This window comes from Dendrobates tinctorius, unplaced genomic scaffold (genome assembly GCF_039654945.1).
Source record: "Dendrobates tinctorius isolate UK_male_01 unplaced genomic scaffold, ASM3965494v1 ptg000006l, whole genome shotgun sequence".
Lineage (NCBI taxonomy): Eukaryota > Metazoa > Chordata > Amphibia > Anura > Dendrobatidae > Dendrobates > Dendrobates tinctorius.
In genome coordinates, this window is record NW_027361674.1 from 12,570,049 (window position 1) to 12,596,567 (window position 26,519).

General features: G+C 41.4%; 1 protein-coding gene across 2 annotated transcripts in view; it reads left to right on the forward strand.

Moving 5' to 3' along the window:
* Positions 1-26,519, forward strand: part of LOC141085415 (coiled-coil domain-containing protein 170-like) — a 169,015-nt gene that overhangs the window by 71,880 nt on the left and 70,616 nt on the right. For both annotated transcript variants that reach the window (XM_073570770.1, XM_073570777.1), the window contains 3 exons: positions 10,011-10,255; positions 10,585-10,729; positions 18,784-18,969. In XM_073570770.1, the coding sequence (XP_073426871.1) occupies positions 10,116-10,255; positions 10,585-10,729; positions 18,784-18,969 (471 nt within the window). In that variant the 5' untranslated portion in view covers positions 10,011-10,115. The remainder of the gene's footprint in view (positions 1-10,010; positions 10,256-10,584; positions 10,730-18,783; positions 18,970-26,519) is intronic.

Below are 26,519 nucleotides of genomic sequence, written 5' to 3' on the forward strand. Positions count from 1 at the left end.
CTGCTGCTTGTAATAAGGTGCAATTTCCAGCAATAATAAAAATGTGCCTGACCTTTTCTTAGTCGCTAAGTAGTGATATTTCTACCATGTCAAGTGAATTCACTGCCAGCCGTACATCCCTCACAAAACCTGTCACTCCTCATTCCCTGAAACAAAAATCCACTGGAAAAAAACCCATTCTGTTGTTTATTTCTAGTCTTCATTGTTATTTACAGGGCAAATCTGATTGGTTTTATTCTTAGAACATGCATGTTATGTTTCCAAAGACTCGCTTCAATTATCACCTTGTAATGCATCATGTTTGGAGATGTCAATGCAATAGCACATAGGATGAAACACATCAGGGGCATATCTGTAAATCACAAGGAATTTGTTTCTTTTTTTAATTTTGTTTCCAATGTGGAGTTTCAATTACCGTAATTTCTTCAGATTTCTTTGTACTTTTGGGAGCTCCATTTCTCTTGTGTAGAACGTCATTATTCTGGTGACCTTCAGCCACCTCTAGGGGGAGCTCATATGCTTACTACATAGAAAACCGTCTATACTGTATGTAAACTATAGCGCCATCTGCTGAATTAAGAAGATGTAGCTGTCATTTCTTATAAATGGTACATGGTATGTGGGGGAAACTATTACAGATTTTATTATGTTTGGCCTGGTTAGGTGAACCATCAACGTCATCGGTCCAGATGAGTAGCTGGAATGCAGCACGGACAGATGACATGGGTGCAGCAAGGCAATCCAGTTGGAGTATAACGGAGGCTGGTGAAACTGGAAAACCATTGTAGAGATAGAGCATTAGAGAAAGAGCAAAGTCTAGCATGTTCAAAGTCAAACTGTGGGTCTGTAGCAGAGTCCAGTGATGTAGCAGTACTTAAATTGTCAGAAGGCACTCTAAGGCAGTGAAGCAGAGCCCAGCGGCATTCAGCACATGTCATGTAAGATGTGCACTCAGCTCCTGAACCAGCTCTATACATCGACATCCAACATATGATGTACAACCTATTGCATCATGGGACTGTGATTGAAAGAGACATTTAAATAGTTAAACAGCAGCGATCAGAGCAAGTTCCAATTGCTGCAATTATAGGCATCCAACGTGATTTATATGTACATCACTCACCTGGAAGGGTTAAAGGAAATGGACACCTCCAGGTACATTTTTTGCACTTAAATGCATGTATTTCTTGTCAAAAATAATTTGGGCAATTGCCTTCTGTATCACCTGTAAACCAGCATTGGCTGACTTTGACCAGATAAAATTTAATCAGAATTTTGATGTGGTCCGTGGTCATAAAATCAGCTGAGAGGAGATCACAAAAGGACTGATAAAAGTTATAAAACTCTTCCACCTGAACAAGCTCATTGACAGATTCACAATTAACTCATTTTGCAACCAGCAATGTGCAAAAATTCTTTAAAAGAGAAATGAACCCCATTGCAAAAATATTGTCCCATTATTTAAAAACTCACAGACAATCAGAAAATCTGAAAATCGTCTTATATTTGCCCTGTTACTTGATTGTTTTTGGATACAGGTATACAATCTGTATCCTTGTGACGTAAGTTATTAGGTGATAGGAAGGGGTATTAAATATTCAGCATTTATTATTATGGATGTGCAGGTGGAGTGTCCCTAATCTGCCGAGAGTGTTCTGTACTCACAGTTTAGGCAAAAATAAAAGCTTTGGAAAATTTTTGTAGCTATTGGCAAGGTGTACACAATAGTGAATGGAAAGTCTAATAATGATGATCAATGATCTTTTTTTTATTACATATTTGCTTTATAAGGAGAACTATTTGGGCTTAAATCTCATTTCTTTTTCATAAAAACATGTATAACCGTTATGGTTTGGCTGCAACAAACGAAAAAATTTAGGGTTGCCGAAATATTCCATATATATAAATAATACATTTTATTCTGAAAAAGCCTCAGCTGACAACAGTTTTAAAGGCAAGCGATTATCAGAAAATGATTTTTTAAAGTTTTGTCAGTTTTTTTACTATTATTATTAAAAAACAAAATTAGTAACCATGCGTTTTCACTCTAATGACTGGGACTTTTATAGACTTATACTTGCTATCCTTTCAGGAAGAGTTTTCTTTAGTTTCATTGTCATACAAGGTATGCTTAAATGACTGATAACTCATCGATACATAGCAATATCACAGCTCACCTGTTCCCCCTCCCTTATTAATTAGCTTTGCACAGTTTCATTAGATGTTTCAATACAAAAAATCGGTTCCAGGTCTAATGTGCATGTGTTCTTTCCTGAAAAAACAGTATCTTAGAGTCTAAAAAATAGTGGCCATTGTGAAAATTGCTAAATTTTCATTTTAATATGTAATACAGATTGTGATATGGGGAAAAATCATTACTAATAATAAGAAAAAAAATTAACGCAGAAATCTGATTTAAACAATAAATTATTTTCTGATGATAGCTATCCTTTAATATGCCTCATGAGTAAAGGTATTTGCACCCTAATTAATGGGTTTGCGAAAGGAATTTTATTTATGCTTTTTCATTGTATTTGGCACAAACAATACCATTAGTTTCCATTGGTGGAAGCAGCATATGTACATGGATTGCCCTCCCAGGGCTGGTGGGGGTACTCGGAGCAGGGCCCGTTGGTTTCAATGGGAGTTGTCAAAGCGGCAGTGACCCGGTCCGTGGCCCTGGGCGTCCATTGTAAAATGGGAATGTCGAGCTTGTAAAGTTTATGAGTGAATGATTCATGACGCCACCTGTGGTGTTCGGCAATGAAGATGTTAAGCCGACGCTGCAGACAGATCCTCTGGGACAGATGGTGTGGTGCAGCAATGATGTTGTGGCCCTCCACAGGTAGGGCAGTAGTCCCAGGGCAGTGTATATGAAGAGATAGGGGAGAGACGTGAATGGTGCAATGTTAGGCACAAAGATGTAGCAGTGCTGAGGGTGTTGGCGCGGTGTATACTATGAGCTATTTTTATATGGTTTCAATCAGTTTAATATAATATACACTGAGGTGAGGTAAGCAAAAGGTCACTGAAACTTACTTAAGATAAAGGAATGTAAATTACTGGTCATTTGTTTATCCATCAACAAAGGACCATTGATATTTCAAGGCAACTACCCTAATTAGATTGGGTGTTTAAACATTCCCAAGGATGTTATCTTGTGCTCCGAAGCCCCTCCTCCAGCTTGCTGTATTTCTGCCATGTGGCACACAGGAGGCCCCCTCCTCTAGCTTCCTGTATTATATACTGGTTAAAACAGGTATTGAGGGGATGTGTTTATAGCCAATGGACAATAGACTTGTGACATCATTCCCCACATGGTGGGGCTGGACACACCTTTTAGCTGAACATTTAAAAGAACTAGGACACATGTGCTCGGTCTCTCTTTTGGCTCATGGAGGATGACTGGTCGACATCTATCTGAACAATGTAACGTATGAATAATGCTTGTTTCTGATTAATGCATATGTATTTATAGTTTTATACTGTTTATTATTTGATCTTATCACTTATTAGGTAAATCAATTTAGTAAATTCAATTCTTGTGTGAGCATTTTCTTATTCATTACAATCCATTGGAAACCCTTACAATACAAATTGGTGTCAGAAGTGGGATTGTTTTGAATAAAAATGCTTGAAAAATTGAATAAGTTTGTTAAAAGTAGGAAAGCAGTTGAGAGTAGTGTCAGATCTTTGCCAGAATGGGTGTTTCCAGGAAAGTGGACCCCAATGGCACAGGAATGTAACAAATATATGGAAGGACAGCGCTTGCCTAATCCTCAGGATGTGGCTGGCAAATTTGATCTCTCAAGGTATGATGCAAAAGAGCAGAAAGCTGCAGCAGCCGTAGGATGGATCTGTGTGCAAGTGTCTCAAAGCTTACAGGAGGAGATAGATAATTTGCGTTTAGAGCTGCATACAGCTATAGAGCACAGGATTACCTTGCAATCAGCCTTGAGAGACCAAATGAAACAGCATGACAATATGCAAAGGAATTTTGAAGCTTATCTAATGAAAAATGTGAATAAGAATAGGCGCAGGAGGAGACAGCAGCCAGTGTCAGATATTCGTACTGCACAGATTAGAACCATGATTGCACGTGAGAAATGGTCAGATTTGATAGAATGGGATGGCTGTGACAGTGAGAAAGATGAGAAAGAAAAGCAAGCTAGACTGATTGTGACTACTAAAACTAGGAGAGAAGTCACACAGCGCAGTGGAGATAGCATGTATGCAGGAAACGCAGCTACAGGAGCAGAAGCTTCAATGACCAAGGAAACTAGGAATTGTACAGCCGGAGAATTAACAGAATTAGCTACCAGGTACAGGCAGCAAGCAGGAGAACCTTTGTTAGCATGGATTCTCAGATTATGGGATCAGGGAGCCGATACTATAATTTTGAACCGTCTTGAGGCAGTAGGACTTTGTAGTATTTGTATTGATCCTATGGTGCGTCTAAAAATGAGACGTGCAAGGGACACTACTTAGACTTTCTCTTTGCTGCATTTGGTGAGGGATTCTGTGGCACAAGTGTATGACTCTCCCATGGAAGTAATACCACAGACCCGATGGGAGACTCTGGCAGATGGAGTTCAGAGATTGAGAGAAATCGCAGGCATAGGTGGCATAACTTGCAATCCTTTGCCAGATCTAAATGATCATTTTGCTGTTGTTGAGGATTGGAAGGGACCAGATGCTGCAATATTGACAGTATTGATGAAGAATACGTTCATAGAAGGTGCCCCAGCGTCATACAAAGCCCCATTGTTGACTATGTTCAGTGCACTTATGGGAAATTCCACTAATGTCTACACAGCATGCAACTTAATCTCCCAGCTATCTGTTCTAGAGAGAGCAAAAGTATAAAAAAATAGTACAGTAAAGAGAGTAGATCAAGAAAGGAGAAAAGAGGATGATACCCAAATTAGAAAGAGCAGGAAGGAGTTGTTTTGTGACCTGATAGCTAGTGGAGTTCCTTTCCAGGAGATCGATGGGATCTCTACAAGTGACCTGTTGAGAAGATGGCAAGATCTGAGGAGAAAAGGTAAACTGCAATTTGCCAGACCCAAGAGGGTGGCAACAAATGAGATAGGGGGTTGGAAAGACAGAGGTGGGACACCTGATGGAGGCATGCAAAGCCCCCACTGTAACCGCCCCTTGCACTCTTCCAATACCATGGCATACTACACCCCCTGCCAAGATTCCCTCATGGACTAATTTTAAATGCAGATTTTAGATAAAAGTTGTGGAACATTCCTGAAAATTGTTGTTTGAACAGTTTTGACATTTTTTGATGTCTAATGATGTTTGTTTTCGTTCTGAATAATTTTCTTAGAGAAATATTCCTGTGAGCATACTATGAAGTATGTGCTGGCTGATATATGAAGAGAAATACCCCTGTGAGCATACTATGAAGTATGCGCTGGCTGATATATGAAGAGAAATACTCCTGTGAGCATACTGTGATGTATGCACTGGCTGAGATATATGATGAATTGGGTTTGGTCTTGGTGATGCATAAATGTGCATTCCTCACCTGAGGGTTTGTAATAGACCTTGATGTTTTAAAAGGCAAAAGACCACAGCAGATATAAGATGATTCTGTATGTGGGAGCCATGTGAGAGAAACATACAAGGAAAAGAGGGAGTGACAGTACAGACAATGAATTTAAGACTGACCTAAAGTTAGATGACTGATAATATACTGGGGGGTTGACAAGATAATAGATGACTTATTTGTACTAAGTGTTGTATTGTCATTGTATGTGCTTTGTGTATTTGGATATGCCTTGATAAAATTGGTTCACAGCCAAAGAAAAAATCCACGTGGTATTTTTTATTTTTACTTTTTATTTGCTATATTTGTTATTTTTTATGAGCTAATTTTCTGAATTTTAATTGTACTGTGTTTAGCCTTCTTGGTTTTTAAACAATTGTTTTTTTTTCTCTTTTCAGTCCACTACATGTTGGATTGGGGTGGGGTGTGTAATTAACCTTTTGTTTGCAGGAGTAAAAGAAGAAACCTTGGCCATTTAATTAACATGTAAATACAGTGCTTGATATAGCTTTGTTCACCTACACCTGAGTCATGCAATGCAAATGTGTGGGTACCCAAAGTGTGTGTTTGTCTGTATGTAAATGAGAATCTCTCCTGCTTACTGAATGAATGCATTAGGTGAAGCCAGAGTGTGTGTTGATGTAATGTGTATATTATGATGTAAAAATAATAATTTGCTAGAATTGGGTTAATAGCAAATTGGTTTGGGTTCTGTTTTCCTTAACATTTAATGGTACTGATTCTGATTAGGATTAACATTATTTTGTGATCTCCATGAACATCATTGTACTGGTAATTATGATCATCGTTATTATGCAAATGTGATTGACATGAATTTGATGTGTTTGATAACTGGTATCTGATATTTTGATATTATGATTTATTTCAGTGTATAAGTCCATACACATATGATATATTTTATGTAGTAGTTATTATCTAGAGTAGAAATATTTGCTACAGTAGAAAATTTCAAAGGTCATTCTGGGCACAATTAATTTGGACCAATAAACCTACGGTAATTTTGTTTGATTCATTTGATCAAGGGGTGGAAAACAAGCCACCAGGACTGAGTTATATTGAACAAGTTATTCTATCTTGGACTGTGAATATATCATGAACTGAGTTATTTTGGACTGTTGCTTTGGACTGAGTTAGCTCTGCCAAGACTTTGGAACTTTCAAGGTGAAAAAAAAACTTTTATAGTTCCAGCACACGATATGGGAAAACTAAAAAAAAGCCTTTATTTAGTCCATCATTAAAAATTACAATACCAAATGTAATAAAAGCATGTTTAGCCTACACATGCTTTTATTACATTTGGTATTGTAATTTTTAATGATGGACTAAATAAAGGTTTTTTTAATTTTCCCATATCGTGTGCTGGAACTATAAAAGTTTTTTTTTCACCAAGAATTTTCTCCCAGATGGGGATGGATTCATTCCATGCACCGAGATCATGGAAAGGAGGACTGGGCAGGCTGGACCAGGTGAGCTGAAGATTAATTCTATATTGCCTGATATTGTTACTGTTTGGAACTTTCAAGTATGATTGTTGTGAATTTCACTTTCCCACAGTGTAGGCCGTGTCTTGTGTGTAGACTGAAGATGTCCATTTGAGCCCTGAGACTGAGCCCAAATGCTGCTGAACAGTCACCAGGGTGAATCCTCATGACTGCCAGCTGATGCAAATGGCATATAAAGAGAGGCCCTGAACAGCTGCAGCAATACAAGATGAAAGGTACTCTTATGCTCAGTCATTGGACACCTGCACCGAGGGGATAATGTCATGAAGGGCAGGGACAGATTGCTCTTTAGAGTCTGTTCTTTTGGTAACCAGGGAAAGTAGTGAAGTCACCCCAAAGTGATGAGGGCATAATACTCCCCGTGCTTCCCTGCAACAGAGACCCATTTAAAAATTGCGGTCAAGAAGATCCGAAGAAAGAAGATTTCTACAGACATTTGATATTTTAGCACCTGCTGGTCCAATGTTGTTTTTTATTTGATTTTTTTCAGTTTTAAGCCCAGGATGTTGTTTTTTACCAAAACGGTTTTCTATTGGTAGCAAATAAATATATATATATATATATATATATATATATATATAGGAGCAATGCAAATAATGATAAATGGTATAGTTTAGTGGCAGGCTAATTAATCAAAGTGATTGAAACCAAGGGGTGGAATGTATACTATGAGTTATTTTTATATGGTTTCAATCAGTTTAATATAATATACACTGAGATGAGGTAAGCAAAAGGTCACTGAAACTTACTTAAGATAAAGGAATGTAAATTACTGGTCATTTGTTTATCCATCAACAAAGGACCATTGATATTTCAAGGCAACTACCCTAATTAGATTGGGTGTTTAAACATTCCCAAGGAAGTTATCTTGTGCTCCAAAGTCCCTCCTCCAGCTTGCTGTATTTCTGCCAAGTGGCACACAGGAGGCCCCCTCCTCTAGCTTCCTGTATTATATACTGGTTAAAACAGGTATTGAGGGGATGTGTTTATAGCCAATGGACAATAGACTTGTGACATCATTCCCCACATGGTTGGGCTGGACACACCTTTTAGCTGGACATTTAAAAGAACTTGGACACATGTGCTCGGTCTCTCTTTTGGCTCATGGAGGATGACTGGTCAACGTCTATCTGAATAATGTAACGTATGAATAATGTTTGTTTCTGATTAATGCATATGTATTTATAGTTTTATACTGTTTATTATTTGATCTTATCACTTATTAGGTAAATCAATTTAGTAAATTCAATTCTTGTGTGAGCATTTTCTTATTCATTACAATCCATTGGAAACCCTTACAATACACGCAGGAATAAGCGGAGGACACCAGGGCATGTAGTTCCAAAGCTTTACTCACAGTCTATTGTGTGTACAGGTGCCCGCATCCGTGCCGCGTCCTCCGGGTCAGGAGCTCAGCCAACTTCCAGGTGAGATGAAGTACTCCTTTCCAACACTCCGCCAGCATATGCCTTTTCTGAACGTCTCCCTTATTGCACCTATAGTGAAGTACTCACAGTACTGAGTTACACTGGAGTTCCTCCTGTCAGATGTTCCTATGAACTCTACTTGTACGGCAGACAGCTGTAGCCTGCTTCAGGGACTCCTTGCTACTAAGTCCCGGCTCACTCACGTTGCTGTTGTGCCCCCAAGTCTTGTGTGGGAATAAAGTGGTGACAATTTCTATTTCTTCGGTGTCTGCTGCAGGACCATTAGTATCCATACAACCTCAGGGACCGGACCCCGGCCTTGCGCTGTGAACTTGGGAAGGGTTCTGCTCTAACCCTGATCCTTAGTTCTCCTCTCCTTACGTTCCGTACTAATCCTTCTTTCTTAAGGAGAGAGTCAGGCTTTCCATCAATGTCTCTTTCCTGTGCCAGCGGACCCAGGTCACTGAGGTCGGCTGCAGCACTTCCTTCATCCATCCCTCTCAGGGGATCCGCTCTCTCTGACTTCCCTGTCAGAATGACTAAATCCTAAACTCTTCCCGCTCTTTTTGGTGTTAGCTAAACTCCACCAACCTCCCAGCACGCTTCGTGTTCCAAGCAGGGAGCCACCAAAGGGTGCTTTGCTACACTACTCTTTGTGTGGAATGCAGGTGTTGGAGCGTGGTCAGGTGTCTCCACCTTACCTGGATGGTGGGGTACCACACCTCAGGAGGAGGAGCAGTACCTCTGTTGCGACTGAACCCTCAGGGGCACCACATACACATCAACCTACTGATGCTATTGCATGGAAGCTTGTGAAGGGGACGGCAGTGGCTTCAGTGCGTATCACCCACCTCCATGGAATTTTTTAACTTTAATACAAATTATTTACCCAAATATATATTCCTTGTAGCCGGGAAATGCACTGATGCATTGCCACATGTACAAAGGCAAGGCAGGACGTAGGAGGGTCACCCAAAGTTTAACAGACTACTCGGGTGCTAAAACTCAGTACCAAGTAGATCCCAAGATGGTCTAAGGTATGAGCAAGAGATCTTCACCTCATGAAGGTTGACTAACTCTTCTTTGAAGGATAAAAAGTTGATCAGAAATATCATCATAATAGATGGAATGCTGAAATGTTAAAAATCAAGACAATAACATTCTTCTAATCCTTGGTTTTACAGTCTATGCTAGTGTTCCCCAACTCCAGTCCTCAAGAGCCACCTACAGATCATGTTTTCAGGATTTCCTTTCACGGTTTAACAGGAGCATAGTAAGGTCGTGGACTCAGGTCTCTCTATTTTGAAGAGTACCCCCGGGATAGCTATAGTTTAGGGTCACAGTTCCAGGGACAGTTTGAGGCCCCTCTTCCTTACCAAAGACCATCACACGTGACAACATGATCTGTTGGCGGCTGTTGAATACTGGAGTTGTGGAACACTGGTCTATGGGTTCAGCAGCAACCAATTATTTCAATCATTTGTGTATGTGTCCTGCCATAAGGTATCTGACCTGAAGAAACGTGTGGCAGCTAAAGATTCCCACCTGCAAGAAATAAAAGATGAATTAGAAAAATACAAAGAGAGATGTGCCCGCCAGCTGTCACAGATGCAGACCCTCAGAGAACATATCAAGGACTATGACCATGCGACTAGTGAAAAAGTAGAACTAAACGCGGAGATACACTCTCACCGGAGAGAAAATAAGGAGTTAAATGACAGAATTAAAGAACTGGAGAATCGACTAAGGTTAGTGGAAGCAAAACAACTACTTATTTATTAGATCTCTAAGGATGGCTCAATTATATAAATGAAATGGGGTTTAGGTTAGGGTTGCGGGACGTAAAGGGAATGTAGCATAAATTATTAAGAAAATAAATGAAATATTGTGGTTTATTAATTTTTAAAACTGTTATTTATATTGCAACATTTTCATGGAAACAACCATGTTGGTGGCAAACCTTTACTGTCTTTTTAGAGAGTTAACCAGTTTGTGTGTGTTCTATTACAGCTGCAATAAATGGGAGCTAATGTTTGTGCGTCTATAGACTAATACAGAGATGTATATTAATATGTAGATTGCATCTGATTGAAAGAGAAAAAGCTGAACAGAAAAGCAGTGGTCTGTGGAAAAGACTTCAAGAGACTGTTGAGAGGTTGTCCTCCTGTCTTAGCATGAACATAAAAGAACATGAGGATCCCCTGGATGCTTTGGTGTTGAAGGTAAAACCTCTTTGCCTGTGTTGCAATGAAATAACTAAGTATTTGTTTTTGTGCAATATCAAATAAGTCACTTTGTTCCGGTTAATAAACTACTGCTGGAAAACATAAGATGTTGAGTAATAATAATAATAAATTTTATTTCTATAGCGCCAACATATTCCGCAGCACTTTACATTTCAGACGGGACTTGTACAGACGATAGACATTACAGCATAACAATAATCACATAGATCATAACAGATACCAAGAGGAATGAGGGCCCTGCTCGCAAGCTTACAATCTATGAGGGAAAAAGGGGAGACACGAAAGGTGGGTGGTAACAATTGCCCTGATTGTTTGGACCAGCCATACTGTTAAGTGTGTAACAGTACGGACACAGAGGGCTAATAGATGCATAAAGCATGTGGGAACATGATACGGGGAACCTGGTTATGGTAAAACTTTTGACTGTGCCACACAGGGATAGTTAGGTTAATGTGTTGACGCGGTAGGCTAGTCTGAATAAATGAGTTTTCAGGGCACGCTTAAAATTGTAGGGATTGGGGACTACTCGTATTGACCTGGGAAGTGCATTCCAAAGAATTGGCGCAGCACGTGTATAGTCTTGGAGACGGGAGTAGGAGGTTCTGATTATCGAGGATGCTAACTTCAGGTCATCAGCAGAACGGAGGGCACGGGTAGGGTGGTAGACTGAAACAAGGGAGGAGATGTAGGGTGGTGCTGAGCCATGGAGTGCTTTGTGGGTGAGGGCAATAAGTTTGTACTGGATTCTGGAGTGGATGGGTAGCCAGTGTAAGGACTGGCACAAGGTCTAGGCATCGGTGTAACGATTGGCGAGGAATATGATCCTGACTGCAGCATTCAAGACAGATTGGAGGGGGGAAAGTTTGGTAAGAAGGAGACCGATTAGAAGAGAGTTACAGTAGTCCAGACGAGAATGAATAAGAGAAACAGTAAGAATTTTTGCAGAGTCAAAGGTAAGAAAAGGTCGAATTCTAGAAATGTTTTTGAGATGCAGATAACAAGAGCGAGCCAGTGATCGGATGTGGGGGGTGAATGAAAGCTCGGAGTCAAGTATGACCCCAAGACAGCGGGCCTGTTGCTGGGGAGTAATAGTGGAACCACACACGGAAATGGCAGTGTCGGGTATAGGTGCATTAGTTGAGGGAGGAAACACAAGAAGTTCAGTCTTTGACAGGTTCAGTTTCAGATATAGTGAGGACATGATGTTAGACACAGCGTTTAGACAATCGCCGGTGTTTTCTAGAAAGGCTGGCGTGATGTCAGGAGAAGAAGCGTATAATTGGGTGTCATCAGCATAGAGATGGTACTGGAAACCAAATCTACTGATTGTTTTACCAATAGGGGCAGTGTACAAGGAGAAGAGGAGGGGGCCTAGAACCGATCCTTGAGGAACCCCAATAGTAAGGGGAAGATGAGAGGAGGAGGAGCCAGCAAAAGATACAGTAAATAAGCGGTCAGAGAGATAGGAGGAAAACCAGGAGAGAACGGTGTCCTTGATGCCGATGGAGCGGAGCATAGTGAGGAGGAGCTGATGATCCACCGTGTCGAATGCTGCAGAGAGATCCAAGAGAATTAGCATGGAGTTGTGACCGTTAGATTTAGCTGTTAGTAGATCATTAGAGACTTTAGTGAGGGCAGTTTCAGTAGAGTGTAGAGAGCGGAAACCGGATTGGAGAGGGTAAAGAAGAGAGTTATCAGAGAGATAGCGGATCAAACAGGAGTGGACCAGGCATTCCAGGAGTTTAGAGATGAAAGGAAGATTAGAGACAGGTCTATAGTTAGCGGCACAGTTTTGGTCGAGGGATGGTTTTTTAAGTAGTGGATGTATGATGGCATGCTTAAATAAGGTGGGAAAGATACCAGAAGAGAGAGAGAGGTTAAATATTTTAGTTAGGTGAGGGGTGACAGCAGGGGAAAGGGACTAGAGCAGATGTGACGGAAATGGGTCACTGGTGCAAGTGGTTGGGCAAGGAGCCTGCTTACTTCTTCTTCTGTGACTGGTTCAAACTCAGAGAGTGAGCTAGATGCAGTGGGGGAGGGAGGACAGTGCATGGTATGAGATGATTGGGAGATAATTTCCTGTCGGATATGATCAATTTTTTCTTTGAAGTAATTGGCCAGATCGTCAGCTCGAAGCTCTGTGGTTGGGGCCTGCACTCTTGGGTTGAGCAGGGAATGAAAAGTGTCAAAGAGACGTTTCGGGTTATTGGACAGTGAGGTGATGAGGGTGTTGAAATAGGTTTGTTTAGAGAAGTGAAGGGCAGTGTTGTATGTTCTAAGCATGAACTTATAATGGATGAAATCTTCATGTAGATTGGATTTTCTCCATAGACGTTCAGCACACCTGGAGCACCGCTGCAGGAAACGTGTTTGCAGGGTGTGCCAGGGTTGTCGCTGTCTTTGTCGTGTTGTTCTATGTATAGGAGGTGCAAAATCATCCAGGGCAGTTTGAAGTGTTTCATTGTAATGCGTCAGTGCAGAATCAGGATATGAGAGGGAGGAGATAGGGGCCAATGAAGACTGCAAGTTCATCGTAAGTTTCTGGGTCTTCATGGCCTGTATGTTTCTATAAGTATGGACAGTGGGGGTGACCTGAGCGGCCTGGCAGTTCTTGATAGAGAATGAAAGAAGGTTGTGATCAGAGAGCGGGAGAGGGGAGTTTGTGAAATCATCCACTGCACAAAGCCGAGAGAAGACCAAATCAAGGGAGTTTCCGTCTTCATGCCTTGGAGAATTAGTAAGCTGCGAAAGGCCAAACGAGGAGGTTAGAGATAAAAGGTGAGTAGCAGACGGGGAGAGGGGAAGAGCAATGGGGATGTTGAAATCGCCCATGATGAGGGTAGGGATGTCACAGGAGAGAAAATGTGGAAGCCAAGTGGCAAAATGAACCAGGAACTGATGGGAGGGGCCGTGGGGACGATACACTAACGCCACTCGCATGGAGAAGGGGGTGCAAAGTCTGACAGCATGAACCTCAAAAGAAGGGAAGATTAGTGAGGATACTTGAGGGATAACCTGAAAGGTACATTTTGGTGATAGGAGCAGACCAACGCCTCCACCTGCTCTTTTGTCTGATCTTGGGTTATGAGAGAAGTATAATCCCCCATATGAAAGAGCAGCAGCAGCGGTAGTGTCTGACTGCTGGATCCAGGTTTCAGTAAGAGCCAGGAGGTTAAGAGAATTAGAAAGGAGGAAGTCATGGATGAAGGAGAGTTTATTACACACTGAGCGAGAATTCCAAAGGGCACAATTAAGAGAGACAGATGGCATGCAGGGAATAGTAATAAGATTAGAGGGGTTTCTGAGTGTAGCATTTGGGAGGTTTGACTTTCTATAACATGGGGGCCAGGGTTGGGAGCAATGTCTCCTGCGACTAGGAGAAGGAGGAGTAATGTTGCAGAATTTTTTTATTACAATCCCTGCACAGAGCTTAAAAATTAAAATAGTTTTAAATAATGTAAGAAAGCAGGAGGTAATGTCCTGGATGGCAGGTATGGGTCAAAAAGGTGGTTGTAGGTGATGTAGGTCCCGGGAGAAAGTGCACCAGTAACAAAAGGTTACTGAAATGATTTTATTTTTTACTGCATTTTGGTCTGGATTTAGGCATCACCAAAAGTGCCTAGGTGGGAAAGGTCACTCCCATAATCAAGATTTTACAAGTCTAATAAAAGGCAGTTAATTTAGCTCAACTCAGTGTGTGGGTTGTGTTGGAGCTGGAGAAAAGATTGATAATGGTGGACAGTCTATGACAGTGACTAAGAAATACCTTCACTAACAAGTCGGTGAGCACCGAGAGGAAGGACTGTTATTCATTTGTGCTGAAAAAAAGACTGTTTTCATATTGGAGCAGTAGTAAACTTTATTCTGTTTTGATGTAAAAATCTTGAGCCTGTTTTAGGGATCCATACTCGGCTGCAGTTGAGATAGGCACAGGAAGCGGTATTGCTAAAATGTCCAGGCAAGTTTATTTAAACTGCATAAACCGCTCAAAACAAAACAAAGCAAAACAAAAGTACAGACATTTCTGGCACAAAGTGAAAACATAAAATAACAAGTCCATACAATACAGCGGGTCCGCCTGCTCAGGATAGTGTCTGGTTCTTTAACAGAGACCAACATACAGGAGATCCACGCATCTCCAGCTCCAGACACTGAATTAGGCGATTGGCCTCCATTTTGTTAGCCAAACCACGCCCCCTGGGGTTGGGATATGTAAGCGGTCATTCCCACCCATCTCTTATGACCGCTCGTAAAACCCGACTCTGGAATGGCCAAATAACCCTCTCAGCACAATACGTGCTGGAGCATACTTCCGAGCTCACATCACCGCAGCTAATAACCGCGATGACACCTATCGTCCAGCGGTCATCTTATTACACTGTGCATATCTAAGAGGCTACCACAGAGCTGAAACGACTCCAATAATTATTAAATTAAAACTCTCCTGGTTGCACTTGGAAATAGACCACAATATGACTTCTTTATGATGTCAGACACGTAACATCTCTGTCTGTTATCTGCGCTCCAGTGATACAATATCAATGATAACAGTGTTAGAGTCTGATTTTTTTATAGGTACACACACAAATACACAGATATGCCATGTTACTTAAAAACTGGTACAAGAAGAGTATAAAAATATTCATAAAGTTTCTTATCTTTGAATCAATTTTACTATGGAATGTTGTGAACACAATTGTAAAGCTGAGTTATGTTGTTGTTTTTTAGCACATTAGCCTTTGAAACTTTTTTCTTATAAATCTATTTAAATAATTTGTTTGTTTCTTTTTCTCGCACATACATGGGACTTTTGTTTTATGCAATTTTCATATTAGTATTTCCTACTTGTTTGGTGATTTAAAAAAAGTGTCTGTTTGTTTTCCATATTTTTCTGTATTCTCTTTTTTCATAGCACAAAGTGCTATTTTTTTTTAATTATGTCACTATTTCCATTGCAGTCATTTTTGCATCTGGATACCGTATATAGTTTTGGCTGGTCCAGGGCGGGATAGTATTGAACAAACGGTGTTGTTGTTTGTTTTCAATTTTTATTTTGTTTTTTTTTTTTTTGTTTATTTTGTTGTCATCCAACTGCATGATTTCTCTGTGTAGGGTTATATGTGGACCAATTGAGAGCCTTAATTCATTTAGATGTGTGCAAGTATTTAATTAAAAGTTAATAGTGATTGATTGATTGGATCAGTTGCAATAAGTCAATGGCTACATTAGTCCTAGAAGGTCAAGTAACATTTGTGTGTGTTTTCTTAAAGGGGCTTCCTGATAATATACCTTAAAGAGGACCTTTCATTTGCCATAAATATGTAATTATTTACCTGGTGTAAATGATGTAATTCTCCTGAATGTGGCATTGTTTTTCTTTTGTTCCTGCTCCTCTCTGTTCCTGAGATATGGCCACATCTTCAATGTATATAAATCTTGTATTTTTAGCCAAGTGGGTGTAGTCATCAACTCTTTTTGGGTGTCTTTTTTTGAGGGCCATGCCAAGTTGGCTAAAAGACTAGATTTCTGAAAATCTGATCCCAGTTCTCTTCTACACGTTCCTAAAGTTGGTGCATTTGACTCACTTGGGTATGTATTCAGCTTTTTCTTCAACTCTACCCACAAGTGATTGATTAGGTTGATGTCTGGGGACTGTGAGGGCCAATCCAGCACCTCTACTTCATTGTCATTGAACCATTTCTTCATCAATCTCGACGTATGCTTCCAGTCGTTGTCCTGCCACTATGTTGTCCTTTTCATACCCATAGTACTTGAATGTACAAAATAATCAGTCTTGTACGATACTCACATATTATTATTATTTATTATTATAACGCCATTTATGCCGTGGCACTTTACATGTGAAAAGGTGTATACATAATAAAAATAAATACAATAATCTTGAACAAAACGAGTCACCGACTGGTACAGGAGGAGAAAGGATCCTGCTCGCGGGCTCACAGTCTACAAGGGATGGGTGAGGATACAGTAAGTGAGGGTAGAGCTGGACATGCAGCGGTTTGGTGCAACAAGGGTTATTGCAGGTTGTACTCTTGTAGGAAGAGGTAGGTCTGCAATTTCCTTTTGAAGGTTTTCACAGTAGGCGAGAGTCTGATATGTTGGAGTACAGAGTTACAGAGTAGGTGGGATGCATGGGAGAAATCTTGTATGCGATTGTGGAAAGAGAAAATAAGAGGGGAGTAGAGAAGGAGATCTTGTGAGGATCAGAGGTTGCGTGCAGGTAAATACCAGGAGATTAGATCACAGATGTATGGAGGAGACAGGTTGCCGATGGCTTTGTACGCCCTGGTTAGTGTTTTGAACTAGAGTCTTGGGGCAATGGGGGGCCAGTGAAGGGATTGACAGAGAGGAGAGTCCAGGGAATAGCGGGGGGATAGGTGGATTATTTGGGCAGATTGGTGGCGTGCAAGGGTGTTAAGGCCCCTTTACATTTAGCGATGCACCAGCGATCCCGACCACGATACGACCCGGTCAGGATCGCTGGTGCACCGCTAAATGGTCGCTAGTGAGCTGTCTAACAGGCAGATCTCACTAGCGATGCAGCAGCGGTCGGCGGTCGTACTTACCTTTCAGACGTGGCGAGGGTGTCCGTCTTCCGCCTGCGTCCATGGCTCACTCGTCGGCGCCAGCAGGAAGCCGACGACGAGAAATGGACCAGGCCGATCTCGCGCGATCAGCAATAGCCAGCGGGGGAGCCGGTCGGAGGTAAGTATCACATGTAGCGATATCGCTAGCAATATCGCTGCTGCGTCACAAAATCAGTGTCGCTTTAGCGATATTGCTAGCGATATCGCTATGTGTGAAGCCCCCTTTAGTGGGGAGACCACAAAGCAGGAGGTTGCAGTATTCGAGGTGGGATTGATGAGGCCATGCACTAGTGTTTTTTCAGACTCTTGTTTAAGAAATATGCGCATCCGGGAAATATTTTTGAGTTGGAGTCGACATGAAGTGGAGAGGGCTTGGATATGTGGTTTGAAGGGGAGATCAGAGTCAAGTATCCAACATGTTTGGTTGTGAAACAACCCCGTATCATCAGGCTTCCTCCACTGAACTTGACAGTTCCTTCAATTTCTTGATTTGTTAGCCCCTTTTTTCCTTGTTTCTTCCAGATAGCTCGAAATCAACCATTTCCAATCTTCTACTGTCCACTTTTTGAACTTTTTTGCAAACTCGAGCCGACGCTTCTTATGATGATTTTGAAGTTGAGGTTTTGTCACCTTTTTTTGGGCCACCATTCCAGACTTGTGTAACGTGCGTTGTACGGTACTTGCATGGATGTCTGTGATCTCACTTTTACAAAGCATACAATCCACCTCCACTGCATGTTTGTCGCGCCAAATCTGATAGACCTTATGATGAGCCAACTTGTTGACTCTGATATTTTGCCAGGATGTCCGCCTCTTGGCTTTTGAATGGATGGACTTCATTTCATTTTCTTCCGACCGTCATGGCACTCACATAAGGCAGTCTGGCAATTTTCTTGGCCGAGAGACCGCTATCGATGAGAGGGATGATGCTGTTTCTCTCTTCTTTTCTTCTCCTTGATTACAACCAGTGACCTTTCGCTTGGGAATCAGTCTAATAACACACAGAGCTATTAAGGAATGTAAGAACAGGTTGCAATTTGTAGTATACAGGAAGAAAAAGATACTTCCACCAGCAGGAGAAAACAGTAACAATTAAGTGACATGATAAGAATCTGCATAACTAATCATATGCTAAATAGTTGCAAGTCAAATTTATGTATAAGCTAGTCAAGAAGATTGTCTATAAAATGATGGTAGCTTCATGGTGGAAGCAGTAGTGGATGGTGAGATATGGAACCTGAAAGTCAAAAGTTCAAAACATTGTTACCATTTTGCTCGTCACTGTATGTGTCTATTCCTCGTACTGTAATTCATTCCCATTCAAGTGACCACAACCGATTAAGCACTGATGGCCTTGCCTAATAATTGGCCATCAACTTGAATTAAAAAAACCCTCTTGATAATTAATTTGTTTAATTCTAGGTGGAAAAATTGATAAAAGAACATAAACTGCACAAATCTAGAATTACAAGTCTTGAAGATTCGTTGGCAAGCCAACAAGTCGAGTCCAAAGCCAGTCGGGATACCATTGTAAAACTGGTTGCAGAGACGGAAAAACATAAAATGGCCGTGGCTGGTTTTCCTGCTGAGCTGCAATCTCTGAAGAGGGTGAGATAGGACACAAGTGTTTATCCCCTTAAAGACCCATGAGAACGATAGTCACAACAACTATTGAACATACAGGGCTTGAAGCTCCGTCTTTATTTTTGTGATGAATGACACTGAGGGTCTATATAACCCAAGACTGCACCTTACAAAGTCCGCTGTGGTTGTCAGAGATAATTCATCAATCTGATTGTTTCTTCTACATTTTATCAGGTCACTTTTCATGTCATGTCTTATGCTTTGTAGCTAGAACGACACTTGTGACCTGCATTGTCAGGAGTTAGGTCAGACACTGAGATTTGCTTTGTATCTGTTACTTGATATCTAGTAAAAAATAATTGATGGTAGATAAACTTTTCGGGGTCTTTTTTTTATTTTTTTAGAAACTTTACTTTTGACACACCTACCAGAAAGGCAAGACATTCAACTGTTTTAGGGTCTAATGTGGACATGGCCCAAAACTTAACCTGTCCCATTAATAGACTGTCAAAGCAGCTGCTGTATCTGCAGTGACCAATAGTTAGAAATTATTGCATTCAGATTTATACGGCTCCCAACATATTCAGTTAGCGCCCCCTAGTGGTGCCCATATGCTGCCAAAATTATATATTTTATCACATCAGAATTTTAGAGCTAGTAGAGATATGTTATGACATTAGTCAAAAGAATCGTAGAGATAAATTTAATTTTATTAGTTTATCTGGTACTAATATATTCCACAGCAATGTGCTAAGATTACCATCGCTTGCATAGATTATTGACAATTGGGGCTCACACATTTAGTCTCTATTAGTGTGTTTTTGAAGTCTGGGAGGACTGGGTATCTCCTAGAAAGAGGGAAAACATGCAGACTTAATACAGATGTTACTTTTGGCTCAAAACCCAGAACCTAGTGCTTTAAAGAGAACAGTCACTGTATTTTTTAAATTGAAACAAAATACCTCCTCCAATTACTGCTTTTCTTCTGTGTCCCTCTATTCCAAAAATATGAAAGTATGTCCCCCCCCCAGTAATAATGGTGCAAATGCACCCTTCAACTGGGTGTATACCACAGAATTTCTCTGTGGACGATTGCTTTTTATTCTCAAATGCTGGCCGATCAAGACAAGGCTGCTCCAAAAGAGAAGTTCTGTGGTATACACTGGTTAAAAAGAAATGTGCAATTTTTTGGAGGGGTTGGGGACATAACATACATATAGATTTATATAGATGAATGTTGGACTTGGTTTTCTCCGGCAGTCCCATAGACAATGAATGGAACAGAAGTCAAGCAGGCACACCTCCTCTTCATTCACAACTATTCTCTACAGAGCACAGTTCTCAGATTTCAAAGCCCATTTCCAATCATTTTAACTACTAGCAATAAGTAAGTTATCCCCTATTCTCAGGATTGAGGCTAATTTGCTATCTTAGGCTGGTTTCACACTTGCGTTTTTTTTGCGCTGTATTTTAGCGCTAAAAATGCATTTGCTTTTTTTCCCTATATTTTGCATGGGATGTGCGCATACACATGCGTTTGTATGCGTTTTTACGCGCATGCGGTTTTTTGTGGTGTGCGCTCGGGCGCACAAAATGCATCCTGTTGCATTTTTTGGGCGTCCGACTTGCCTCCAAAAAACGCATGTGCGCGCAATGCGTTTTTTTACAGCAAGACACCCATTGTAAGTCTATGGGTGCGCATATGTGCGCATGGGCATTCTCATGTATGCGTTTTTTTGCGCATGCGTTTTTTTGTTGACCATTGGTTAGACAATGGAAATTAGGGTTTTGGGTTAGAGTTAGGGTTAGTTAAGGGGGTTTAGGGTTAGGGTTAGGGTTTGGGTTAGGGTTAGTATGGTTTGGTTAAGGGCTAGGGTTTAGGGTTATTTAGGGTTTAGGGTTAGGGTTAGGGTTAGTAGGGTTTCGTTAAGGGTTAGGGTTAGTATGGTTTGGTTAAGGGTTAGGGTTAGTAAAGTCATGGTTTGGGTTATTGTTAATCCTAACCCTATCTTGATTATTTTGGTGAGGCCAACTAATGTTGGAAAAAAACGCAAACGCGGTAAAAACGCACTAAAAATGCATACAGACGCATGAAAACCCTGCGTTTTTTTCATGCATGCGCATAAAAATGCTTGAAAAAAACACAGCAATTGTATGCGTTTGTATGCGTTTTTTCCATGCGTTTTTTTGCGGGAAAAATGCGCTGCAAAAAAATGCAAGTGTGAAAGTAGCCTTAGGAATAACTCCTTAAGACCTGTCACTTGCTCAAAATGCTGAGCTAAATAGCTTGTGAAAATCTGAGTTTTACTGATTCTGCTGTTATTTTCTGTTCTGTGCTGCATCACTCCATTGCAGAGATATTTACATTTGTTGCTTTTGGAGTACTGTATGTGAAATCTTGGCTTGAAGTCCAACTGGGCATTTATTCAGAGTCTTCTCTAGAGGCGTGGGCTTTCACGGCTCCCTCCCAGAGAAGTCAGCAGCTGATCTAGTAGTCTATCAGTCTTAAACACTGCTGAGCTGGGATTGGTAGCATCTCGGAGGGAGGGGTGAAAGCCCACGCCTCTAGAGAAGACTCTGAAGAATCGCCCAGTTGAACTGCAAGCAGATACTTCACATACTGAACTTCAGAAGAAACCAATGTGAATATCTCTGCAATAGAGCAACGCATTGTAAATTGGAAAAAAAGCACCAGAATCAGGGGAGCTCAGGGAATTTTTCACAAGGTACTCATTCAAATTTTTGGAGCATGTGACAGAGGAGCAAGATACAAAAATCTCTATCCCTTATTTCATATTTCTGTAGTAAATGTTGTGAGTTCATTCTCTGGTTCGGGAGGTGGTGCGGCTGGTTTGATCGGTGGAGATCTGCCACCTGATAATGAGGATGACGATTGGATCTCAAGATTCTCAGATTGGATTTAGGGCAGCCGACGCCCTATTCAGTTGCTGGTGATTCCTTCTGGCTTGTCAGCTCTTGGTTTTCAGCTCTGCTCCAGTCATCTAAAGCTAAGTTTGTCTGCTAATGTTCACACTTGATTTTGTTGGTCTATTCAGTTTTTTGTGTGGTCTGCCAGCCCCGGCTGGGGGCTGAGCTGAATTTCCACTCTTATTTATCAATATTTTGCCAATTGGCTTTTTGTCCCTTACTAGTTCAGTCTCTTTTTGCTCTGTCTCAGAATATTCCAGAGTGCTGATATAGTGGGAGAAGTCTAGTGACTTCAGGGTTAATTTTGCTATCAGAAGTGTTGGACATTATTTTTGTAGGGTTTTTTGCAGGTTGCAGACAGTGACTTGCCTGTCCTTTCCTGTCTAGTTAGTTTGGGCCCCATCATTTGCTCAGCCTATTTTCTTGCCTGTGTTTGTGCCTTCATCTTGTTTCACCGTCAATACATGTGTGGGGGCTATCTATTCCTTTGGGGTTTGCTCTGGGGCAGTTAGTTTTCCCTTTTCTTGCTTTAGGCTTATGTAGTCCTCCGGCCGTGATGAGGCGTCTGAACATCGTAGGCACGCTCCACGGCTACTGCTAGTTGTGTGGTAAGATCAGGGATCTGCAATCTGCATAGTTACCATCTTCTCTGGTTTTCTGTGGCTTAGCTTGTTTTGTTTTTTTTCTCCTCGGTGACCCATTCATAACAGAATCACCAGCCATTCTAGGGTACTCAAAAGCAGGAAAGAATTGTGAAAAAAAAAAGGTGTCAGAATTTTTTTTTTTTGATATGTATATTTTTTCCTCTTTTTCTCTGGGGCCGTAGGAGGATTTTTTTCTTTTTTTTCTTAATGGAGATTAAGCAATTGTCTGATCGTGTGGAGCAGCTCACTGCTGAAGTGCGGGGAATTTCCGCCTATCTCGCTCATTCACATGCTGCTGAACCAAAGATCCCTGATGTGTTTTTTGGGGATCGGTCTAAATTTTTGAATTTTAAGAATAATTGTAAATTATTTCTTGCCTTGAAGCCTAATTCATCAGGGAGCTCTGCGCAGCAGGTTAAAATTGTCATCTCTTTGCTGTGCGGTGATCCCCAGGATTGGGCGTTTTCTTTGACACCTTAAGATCCTATTCTGACTAATGTGGATGCATTTTTTCAAGCCTTGGGGTTGTTGTATGATAAACCTAATGCTATTGATCAAGCTGAGAAAGCCCTATTGGCATTGAACCAGGGTCAGGATTTTGCAGAGTTATACTGTCAAAAATTCCGAAAGTGGGCTGTCCTTACTACATGGAATGATAGTGCCTTGGCAGCTCTCTTTCAGAAGGGTTTGTCAGAAACCGTAAAAGATACTGTGGTGGGATTTCCTGTTCCCTCTGGTCTTGACGATTCTATGTCATTAGCCATTCAAATTGATCGGCGTTTACGTGAACGTAAAACTACACGAGAGGAGCTGCCACCTTTTGGACAAATGTCTGATTCCTATGCAATGTGATAGAGTTTTGTCTAGGGCACAACGTCAGGAGTTTAGAAGGCGTAATAAGCTGTGTTTTTCCTGTGGAGACATCTCTCATACTATTTCTGTCTGTCCAAAACGAGAGAAACGTTTTGCACACACATTTGCTGTGGGCAGTATACAACCTAATTTTCTTTTGGCAATTACTCTGATCTGCTCCTTATCCACGTTTTCCACGAAGGCTTTTGTGGATTCAGGAGCAGCATTGAATCTGATGGATTTGGACTTTGCTAAACGTTATGGTTTTTCCATGACGCCTCTGCGGACGCCTATTCCTTTGAGGGGTATTGATGCTACTCCTTTGGCGGAGAATAAACCTCAGTTTTGGACCCAGGAGACGATGCGGGTTGCCCCAGACCACCAAGAAAATTGTAAATTTTTGGTGCTGCATAATGTGCATGATACTATTGTTCTGGGTTTTCCTTGGTTGCAAACTCATAATCCAGTTTTGGATTGGAAATCTGGGTCTGTGGTGAGTTGGGGTTGTCAGTGTGTTCTTAGGGACGCTCCTGTTTTCTCCACCTCTCCTCAGTCTCATGATATTCCTGATTATCTAGCCGATTTTTCTGATGTATTTAGTGAGAGCAAGTCTGTGTCTTTGCCTCCTCATAGGAGTTATGACTGTGCAATTGAGTTGATGCCTGGGTGTAAATTTCCCAAGGGTCGGCTTTTCAACTTATCAGTACCCGAACATGATGTTATGCTATCCTATATTAAGGAGTCATTGGAGAAGGGTCATATTAGACCATCCTCGTCACCTTTAGGTGCTGGGTTTTTTTGTGGCCAAGAAAGATGGTTCATTAAGACCGTGTATTGATTATCGTTTCCTTAACAAGATGACGGTTAAATATCAGTACCCCGTTACCTCTGATGTCTGATTTATTCTCCAGAGTTAAGAGTGCCTGCTGGTTTACTAAGCTTGACCTCAGGGAGGCGTATAATCTTATTCGCATCAAGCACGGGGATGAATGGAAGACGGCGTTTAATTCTCCAAAGGGACATTTTGAGTACCTGGTGATGCCTTTTGGGCTCACTAATGCTCCTTCTGTCTTCCAGTCCTTTATGAACGATATTTTCTGTGACTTTGTGGATAAGTTTTTGATCATCTATCTGGATGATATTTTGATCTTTTCTAGTGATTGGGATTCTCATGTGGAACACTTCCGGACTGTGTTCCGGATTTTGAGGGAGAATTCCCTGTTTGTTAAGGGATCGAAATGCCTCTTTGGTATACAGAGGATTTCATTTTTGGGATTTATCTTATCTCCATCGACTATTGAAATGGACCCGGCCAAGGTACAGGCCATTTATGATTCGGTTCAGCCTACTTCTTTGAAGGCCCTCCAGAAGTTTTTGGGTTTTGCTAATTTCTATCGTAAATTTATAGGTAATTTTTCTGGTATTGTCAAACCACTGACTCATCTGACCAAGAACGGCACTGATGTGCTGAATTGGTCTCCTGAGGCTATCTCAGCATTTCAGGAGCTTAAGCAGAGATTTACTTCAGCTCCAGTTTTACGGCAACCTGATGTCTTACTTCCATTTCAGGTGGAGGTAGATGCTTCTGAGATTGGTGCAGGAGCTGTTTTGTCCCAAAAAGACCCTGTGACTTCTAAGATGAATCCCTGTGCCTCCTTTTCTCGAAAGTTCTCCCCATCTGAACGCAACTATGACGTGGGGAATCGGGAATTGTTGGCCATGAAGTGGGCTTTTGAGGAGTGGAGATATTGGTTGGAGGGAGCTAGACATCAAGTTGTGGTCCTCACCGATCACAAGAATTTGATTTATCTGGAGTCGGCCAAATGCTTGAATCCTAGACAGGCTAGATGGGCCTTCTTTTTCACGCGTTTTAATTTTGTGGTCTCTTTTCTTCCGGGCACTAAGAATGTTAAGGCAGACGCCCTTTCTAGGAGTTTCTTTGCCGATTCTCTTGGTGTGACTGAGCCTACTACTATCCTAGGTGAGGGGGTGGTTCTTTCTGCCTTTTCGCCCGATTTGAGACGCGCCTTGGAGGAATTTCAGGAGGATAAACCTGAGCGTTGCCCTATGGGAAAATTGTATGTTCCTGACCAGTGGAGAAAGAGAGTGATGTCTGAAATTCATTGCTCCGCATTGGCTGGTCATCCAGGTATTTTTGGTACCAGAGATTTGGTGAGTCGGTCCTTTTGGTGGCTTGCCTTATCTCGTGACGTCAGGAATTTTGTACAGTCCTGTGGGACTTGTTCTCGGTCTAAACCCTGTTCTCGTTCTAGTGGGTTGCTGATGCCCTTGCCGGTGCCCAAGAGGCCATGGACCCATATCTCAATGGATTTTATTTCTGATCTTCCTGTCTCTCAGAGAATGACTGTTATCTGGGTGATTTGTGATAGATTTTCGAAGTTGGTCCATCTTGTACCACTCCCAAAGTTGCCATCTTCCGCTGAGTTGGTGCCCTTGTTTTTACAACAGGTGGTTCGGTTACATGGGATTCCTGAGAACATTGTGTCCGACAGAGTAGTCCAGTTTGTTTCCAGATTCTGGAAAGCCTTTTTTTCCAATCTGAGAATTCAGTTATCCTTTTCCTCCGCGTTCCATCCCCAGACCAATGGACAGACTGAGAGAACAAACCAGACCTTGGAGTCTTATTTGAGATGTTTTATATCTGCTGATCAGGATGATTGGGTCTCATTTTTGCCCTTGGCCGAATTCGCACTGAACTATTAATAGAGCTAGTTCTGCCACTTTGATGTCACCCTTTTTCTGTAATTTTGGGTTTCATCCTCGATTCTCTTCAGGGCAAGTGGAATCTTCGTCCTGCCCAGGTGTGGACACTGTGGTTAAGAGAATGCAGCAGATATGGGACCAAGTGGTGGATAAGTTGTCACTCTCTCAGGAAAAGGCCCAGCGATTTTCCAACCGGCATAGGACCATTGGTCCCCGGTTTAAAGTGGGTGGTTGTTATCTAAGAATATTCCTATGAAGGTTGCATCTCCTAAATTTAAGCCAAGATTTATTGGTCCTTATAAGATTTTGGAAATTCTTAATCCTGTTTCGTTTCGATTGGCTCTTCCAGTTACGTTCAAGATCCATAACGTATTTTACAAATCTCTGTTGAAGAGGTTTGTTGAGCCAGTGGTTCCTATGGCAGCA